At 37.6% G+C, this 8,663-nt stretch overlaps 1 protein-coding gene across 1 annotated transcript; it reads left to right on the forward strand.

The window, feature by feature from the left end:
* Positions 1-607: 607 nt before the first annotated feature.
* Positions 608-1,303, forward strand: LOC150037877 (uncharacterized). Its single transcript, XM_090311057.1, has one exon. The coding sequence runs from the start codon at positions 608-610 to the stop codon at positions 1,301-1,303; it is 696 nt and encodes a 231-aa protein (XP_090167183.1).
* Positions 1,304-8,663: the final 7,360 nt, after the last annotated feature.

Below are 8,663 nucleotides of genomic sequence, written 5' to 3' on the forward strand. Positions count from 1 at the left end.
AGTTTAGCTATGTTTTTAGATACAATGATTTTAAAGATTTTATGTACACGTTTGCTTGGCATATTTTATTCCAATATTATGTTTTCGAGCTTCTAGTTTAAGAATGAGATTTATGTTTTATTAAGTCACTCACTGGGCTTCTAGTTCATATTTTCAAATGTTTTCCTTTCAGGTAGCGGTCAGTTCCCAAAGACTTTTTTGTTGCTGCTCTGCCACTCAAAGAAACAGGTTGAAGGAAGAGTAATTGAAGACCTATATTAGTTAGTACACATGTGTCTTTCTAGTGACTAGTATTATAGATGGGGCTCACTAAGTTGTAATATTCATGTATGAACAATGCTGCGAAACCCTGTAATGTAAATGTGTTAAGTTCTGAGTTAATATGTTCGTATATTGATGATATGTAAGTATTCAGGGTTTTGAGCAAAATTTAACAGGTTAGATAGGCAGTAAGTGCCAGTAAAAGGGTTGGTAACTGCTGCAGTCACCATTCCATCCAGGTTAAGAGTAAAAGGGTTGGTAACTGCTGCAGTCACCATTCCATCCAGGTTAAGAGGGTAATCTGGAGCGGGGTGTGACACTAAATGTGTGGTGTATTATAGGAGTCATGCCTCGTGGCAGACCGTGCAAGCAACTGGTGGGGACTCAAGATGCTACCTCAAAAGCAACGAGAGAAGACCAACTTGGGTCAAGTCATCCGCAAGTAGAAGCGGGAGGTGACGAGCAAATGATGGGAAAATTTGCTCGATATTTGGCCGAGAGCTTAGGAGGGGTGTCAGTAGATCCCGAGAAACAATTTGGTATTGAACGGTTGAAGGCATTAGGAGCCTCAACCTTTGAAGGAACAACGAACCCAGTAGATGCAGAAGCTTGGTTTGTGATGGTAGAAAAATGTTTCAGGGTGATGCGATGCCCTGAAGATAGAAAGGTAGCACTAGCCACTTTTCTATTCAAGAAAAGAGCTGAGGATTGGTGGCGGTTATTTGAAAATAAAAGAAGGGGAAAGGAAGAGGTTACTTGGGAGGAATTTGGAAAAGCCTTCCATAAACAATTCTATCCCCAAACATTTCGCGATGTAAAGCGAAATGAATTTCTTAAACTCGTACAAGGCTCATTATCAGTAGCCGAGTATGAACAAAAGTATACCGAACTTAGCAAATATGCCACCAGCATAATACTAGACGAAACTAAAAGGTGTAGAAGATTTGAGGAAGGGCTACGAGCTGAGATACGAACACACGTAACTGGCAGCATGAAAAGGCAAGAATTTCCAAAATTAGTGGAAACAGCGTGTAGAAGCTAGCCTAAGAGCACCAACAGAAATAGAATCCGAGGGGTGGAGAGAAAAGAGTCAGAAATTCTCCTTAGGGGTTCTAAATAAAAAGATAAGTAAAACCAATTTCGGGAAGCAGAAAACAAAAATGGAGCCTGCTCCGAAAGAAGTACACATGTCCAAGGAATCTATAACAAGTACCCAAAGGCCGTGGTGTTCAAATTATAAAAGGTATAACTTTGGGTGCTGCAAGGGAGGGGCAAATGTGTGCTATAACTGCGGAGAAATTGATCATTACAAATGAAACTGCCCTCAGTAAGGAAAGGAGGATAAAGGCAAAGGGAAAACCCCAGAAGCATAGACAGATGCATACTATTTTCTATTATAGACGCTTGTATAAAATTACTCTCATGTAAATATATTTTATTTGTGATAAATAAAATATATTTTGACAATCTATGTTTGTTTGTTGAAATGATTGTTAGTTAGATGGGATCAAGTCAAGCAAGAAACTCTTTATGTGGAAGGTGTGGGAAATACCACCTCGGAGAATGTTTGAAGGGAACAGATAAATGCTATATTTGTAGGCGCACAGGGCATAAAGGGAAATAGTGCCCAAAGTTTCTACGTTTCCTTAGTCACCGAGAACCAACCTTTGACCTAAGTAAAGACTACCCCTATCGTAGATGTCATAAAAGCCATCTAAGAGACTAAGAAAGAAGAGAGGATTTATGCCTCAAATGTGAACAACCATGTCACCATTGTAAGGATTGTCCAACCAATAATTTGGCCAGTAACTCGGGAGGAAATCAAGCTTGGAAGGATTACTGGTATAAAAATAGAAATAAAAGTGCCTGTAAATAGAACCTATGTGAATGAATAAAGTTGTAAAAGGTTGAGATAAATAAATTAAGTTATGTTTATAGTAATGCTTCAAATTTCAGGACGAAATTTTTTTAAGGGGAGGATAAATGTGAAACTTGCATTCCTATTTCCCTGTTTAAGCTAATAACTAGGAGAATCTGACTAGGTATGAAACTCCATGATAAAAAGGAAGAACTCTAAGTGTTGAATAAATGTCCTTCAAAAAGTTTGGAATTTAACTAATGGAAATTTAACTAAGTGCAAGGTTAACACAGAACCAAGCGTTTGGTGTTAAACGCATAAAATAAAACTAAGTCAAGGAAAATCATGTGTGAATTTGTGAAGTTGAACGCATTGCATGAAAGTTGCCCATGTGTTGAGAATGCATGAGCAAGAGCAGAGAAAGCGAGAGGTTAAACACAAGGCACTGGGTAGACAATCGTGTAGCAAATGAGAGGCATTACACGATGAGGTAAACGATCGTGTAGCAAATGAGCAGTGCTACACGATGAGGTAGACGATCGTCTAGTAAGTGAGCAGCGTTACACGATGAGGTAGGTGATCGTGTAGGCGGGCATTGGATGATTATGTAGCAATGCACGGAGCTAAGCGATGCGCTAGACGATCGTTAAGTGTTAAGCGATGTGTGGGTGCTGACGATGGACTACACGGTGGCACTACGCGATGGGCATAGGCACTAAACGATAGCCGTGCTACGCCAGGCGATGAGCAGACGCGCTATACAATAGGCAGAATACTAAGCGATGGGCGTTGGACGATAGACGCAGGCGCTGGGCAATGGCGCTAAGCGATTAGTGGATGCGTTGGACGATAAGGCGTCAGTGTTAAACGATGCGCGCAGTAGCTAAGCTATAGGCTAAGAGCGAGATCGTTGAGAGCAGGATCGTTTACTAAATGATTGAGCTACACGATGGTCTGTTGGAGCTAAGCGATAGAAGCATGAACTAAGCGATGGAGCGATGTTGAGGACTGCGCTATGCAAGATTGATGAGCTCATCAGGACAAATGGCTTTATCGATGGAAGTCTAAAACAGAGATAGTAGGAGCTAGACAAATAAATATTCATGCAAAGTGAGTTTGGTGCATAAAGAAGACATATCAAATAGGAGGTGAATGAGGCTGGGCGTTGGCAGAATGAGAGGAATACGCTTGGATGTGATCAAAGGAGGAGGTGTCAGGTAAAGAAGAAGGGTGAGATACCTATAAAAGTAGTAGAACGCCTCACTTTAACCCACAAACCATTTAAGTTTGTAAAGATCACTAATAAAGGAGTACATAAGAGAAATTCGTGCGTTGAACGAAGGAAAAGAGAGAAACTAGTAAGGTAATGTCAATAGTTGTCATGAAAGAGTAGCACCAGTTAACATCACGCCTTCTCTTAGGTAAGTATTGAAATCAGGGAAAGGGTCGTGACATGGAATCATCTTATGAGCATAAAAATTAGCACCACAACGATGAACGCTTACGCTAGGACAAGAGCGTAGCTACGCTCTCCTCAGCATTGCAACGCTCGGCTACTTTCTATAAATATTTTATGACTTTTAGGTCAAAGACATCATGATTTCCAGCTTGTTCATCTGTTGTTCCCTACCTAACTTTTCCCTCTCTCAATAATTGCCTTTTTAATTTTCATATATTTCATTGAAGATTCTTGTCGCTAATGAGTGGCTAAGGTAATTTGTACTTGATGATAGGATTTTTTAGACAATTGTACTTGAAAACTTGTATTTTCTGGGATGTAATTGTTGTAAACTCTCTTGAAGTTTTTATTATATTTCCATTGAAGCATTTTGACAGGCTTGATAATTCTTGATAAATGATGTTGAAGAATTTAGTTCAAATTAGATTCGATATAGTTTGATAATTACAGATGGTTAGTGATTAGTTTCATTAAACGATTAAGCGTTTATTTGCAAGTGCCATTGATTTCTAGTATTTAATGAGCGAAAAATATGTAGAATCTGCTCCTATCGTCGAGTAATTTTCTTGATTGAATTTTTAAAGAAACATCTCATTCTTCACTTTATTTCCTTGAAAATTACCTTTCGTTGTCTTTTTATTTTCTTGAATGATCAACTATAACCACCCCCCCTCGCGACCATTAAATTTGATAAATATGCTATATATGTAATGACTAGATCCTTACATAATAAGTTTCGACCACTACGACATGCATACTTAGAATTTCTATCATGGGATGCATTTTGGTCAAAATTTCAACAGAATACATCTAAAATTTTATGAATTAAGTATCAAAACTATAGAAAAGTTTATTTTACAAAGCACCAGGATCCTTAAATATTAGCGTAGTGGAAAAAAATGCCTATATCACAAAAATAATGAGTTTAGTGGTTGGCCACTTGAGCAACATCCAATCGTGCCACCTACGTTATGTTCTGACCTACAAAGATTGTAAAATATGATGAGTATATAATATACCCAGTAAGTATTTCTCACTTAAGGTAGTGACCAAATGCATAGTCACATGTAATATGTCATGAAAACATATGATTGGGACACAAAACATAAACTTATAATAGCATGAGGTGGTCGGTTATGCTTCCAACGTAAGTTCCTTCGCCGTGGTAGAAAGATGAGGACTTAAGCGAAAACTAACCCATCTAATGATTAGCAGGTCATGCAGCCAGTAGGGCCAGAGTCGCATCCAACATCAAACATCAACATAAACGTAAGGTTGGACTAGAGGGGTGCAACCATACATACTATGCTAGTCCCTAGCATAAACATAATATAAGATTGGGCCTATAGGGGTGAAACTATATATGCCCTGTTAGCCTTGGAAGCATAACTTATACCTTATTAAAACTTGATCTTAACATAATCGTGAACAAACATAATGCATAGGGTTCCTTGTAGAGAAACGTGTTTTAAACATGTAATGCAACATAAAAATAAGAACATAATAAAGCAATCAAAGGTACACTACTGTAAAACACTCAAAGAGAAGGTGAAATAAACTACTTACCTTTACTGCAATCCTAATTGTTTTTTATGGTTTGGTCTTAAAATGCTTTTGATTCTTCTTTATCTCTTTTTTTTTTCCCACAAAATGCCCCACTTCCCTATTTATAGGGAAGTTTTAACCGACCTTTCTTTCTTTTCTTTCTTTCTATTTTTTCTTTTTTATGTTTATCTCTCGTTTTTATATATATTTATCTTCTTTATTTTTATGTATATCTTCTTTTATATTTATCTTCTCTTATATATATATATATGTATATATCTTCTCTTTCATTCTTTTTTTTCTAATGTTTATTTTCTTTTGTATTTATCTTTTCTCTTTTTTTATATATTTATCTTTTTTTTTTTTTTATGTTTATCTTCTTTTATATTTATTGTTTTCTTTCTTTCTTTCTTTTATATTTATCTCCTTTTTTTAATGTTTATATTCTTTTATATTTATCTTATTCTTCTTTTTCTTTTTCTTTTTTTTTTAATGTTTATCTTCTTTTATATTTATCTTTTTCTTTCTTTTTTAATGTTCAACTTCTTTTATATTTATCTCTTTTTTTAAAAAATAAAATTTATCATTATTATCTTAAACCTTCTACATATTATTTATTATTATTATTAGTATTAGTATTATTATTATTATTATTTCCATTTTCTTCAAAATGTTCTTATATAATCATTATTTTATTTTATAGATTTTTTTTTTACTTGGATATTTTCTTAACTTTCAAATCAATATTATGTTTGTAACTTATTTAATGACTAGTAAGATTTATAGGCCAAATATTAAACATAGTGGCTTAAACTTAGAATTTATTTACTAATAACTCGATTTAATCTTGTATCTTAATTAACATTCATTATTTAATTTCCTATAATGTTTGTATACAACTTGAGTTGTTACAATATAGATCATAGATTCCCTATGAGACAACCCTTTCCCACTAGCCTACAAGCTCTCGAGAGCGGTAAAAAATCTATTCGTTATTAGTCTTGGCAGACTTCGAGCAATGACTTCTAAAAAAACCCAGATTATTTATGAAAAAAATATCAAAATCATTTAAGTATTGCTAGTCGAAATCTCAAAACTCACCGAAAGAACATTTTTACACCTTAAACTGATGTTGGATAGCACTTTAAAATCCTTTAAATATCCCATATAGCAACAAATTATTATGGGTAACATTAATTGAATTCAATGGGTATTCAAGATCTTTCAAGAAAACCAACAAGACACCAAAAATATTACCCACAACCACCAATCTGGCAGTGGCGGCGATGTACGGATGGCGACGTGTGGGCGTGATAGTGGTTGTAACATCACGAGTTTTTAGTATCTTAAATTGATTGGATTTATGATTCATTAATGTTTGTTTTAGAGAAAAATCAAATAAGATAATTATTTAAATTGAGTTGATAAGAGAAATTTAGATTTAATACAAAATTGAGAGAAGTGGGTGTAATTTTCTTAAAGGATTTCTTTTCCTTCCCACACTATTCGTGTCAAACCTGTAAGACCCTAACACTAAATCTAAAATAGGAGGTTAAATAGAGAAGAAAAATCCTAAGTAAGGATATTGGGGCAAAGAGAGAAACATTAGTACTACATTATCCAAAAAGATGACCAGAAGTATAAACGCATATGGAAGGCTTACGCATGTTGAACACAAGAGTGCATGGTGGATGGAAGCAAGAAGAATTGAGAAATGGCTAAGGGCTTGCATACAACCAACGTAAAGGCATGCACAAGACATGTGAACACATGTAGGAGGTATGCGTAGATGCTAAGCACACAGGCCATGCATCGAGGCCAAGCGTGCAACCCATGTGTCGAGCAGGTATGCCGAGCGCCCTGCCTATGCGTCAAGCGGGTAAGCCGGGCACCCATCCTATGCGTCGAGCGCTGTCAAGTATACCGAGCAGCCATGCGTCGATGCCTTATGCCAAGCGCATGCCCATGCGACAAGGCACACCCACACGGCCGAGAGCGCCTACGTGACCAAGCGCGCCTATGCGACCGAGAGTGCCTATGCGGCCAAGCAAGCAAGCGCCTAGGCAGGATGCCCATGCGTCGATGGTCAGCGTCGTGCATCCATGCCAAGTAGGCCGAGCAAGCATACCTAGCAAGCCATGCGTCGAGGGTGAGCGACCACCCTATGCGTTGGTGATGGCCAACTCATGTGATGGCTAAGTGGAATTTCAATGGAGGTAAGTTGATTTACTATGCGTTATGGACAAAGAGTAAGGCTAATTGATGGAAAGGAACACCAAGGGAAGATGCTAATAGTATACGGCCATATGTCTTAAACAATTTAAATGGAGGAATATGTTTAAGTATTTAAGTGATTTAGGTGGCAAAAGGAGGTTCACACAAAGTTCTAGTAGAAGGTGGACAAAGGAGATTTCATGCAATGGAGGTCTTATCACCCTAAGTAGGAGGTGGGTGAAGGAGATTACATGCAAAAAGGAAATTTTGGCTGGCAAGTTGAGGTGAGAACAACTCAAGGCTAGGCTGGAGTAAACTAAGTGTTGGCAACTCCATAGTGAGACAAATGAGAGTTGAGTTGTCACAAGGGGGTGAGTTTGGAATGGTTATAAATAGAGGGGTTGGGTGAGAGGAGTTTATTCATACCATCACCAAAAATCTTGTGTTGAGAGCATATTTAGAGTGTTACGTTTGAGTTATTAGGCTGCCAAGTTAATTATAGTGTGAAGGAACAAAGGTTGCGTTGGTGAAGCATTGAGCCAGCCCAGACACACAGCCAGCCCACGCATCCGGCATCCTGCGCGCACATCATACAGTGCTGCGTCCGTCCAACAGCGTGCCTCGCTCGACGCATTCTGTGCGCTAGCCCAACGCAGCTGCCCACTGTGCGACGCATCACGCCCAGTGCAGCGGCCCCACCATGTAATGCACGCCCAACGCGTCAGCCCCTGTGCGGCACAACATGCCCACCATACACACAGCCAAACGCCCAGCTGCCTACCACAGTCCAAATAACCTCTAAAGAGGCTAATTTTAGGATTTTGGCTAAATTGGAGTAGGGTAAGCTAGTACTTTGATTATAAAATGATATTTTGGCTATTTTAACATTATTTATTGATATAAAAAGTATTAATTAAGGAATTTTCATTGATATGGAGGAATTCTGAGGAAGGTACTCTCAAGGTGATTTTAGTAGAAAAACTTGCTTATGGTGAGTGGTTACATAGTTTTATACATTGATATGTGAATATATGCATATGAAAGTGCAAAATGCATGCTGATAATGTTATACTGCTTACCATGATATTGTCTGTGAAATTTCTATGGAAACTGAGATTATACCCGGACTACATAAGTTAGCATGCTAAAAAAAAAGGTACTTGATGGGAAAATATAGTCGGCCTCGGTCAGCGGGAAATAATAGTCGGTGACGACCGACAGAAAATATAGTCAAGTTATCTAAGCATGACTAGCGGGAAAAGAATGTCGATGTGCACATTGGTGGGGAAAGCGGGTTATAGGAAAGTTTTCATAAAAAGTTGTTAT

Source organism: Benincasa hispida, chromosome 2 (assembly GCF_027475165.1).
Source record: "Benincasa hispida cultivar pf3 chromosome 2, pf3_genome.v1.1, whole genome shotgun sequence".
NCBI lineage: Eukaryota > Viridiplantae > Streptophyta > Magnoliopsida > Cucurbitales > Cucurbitaceae > Benincasa > Benincasa hispida.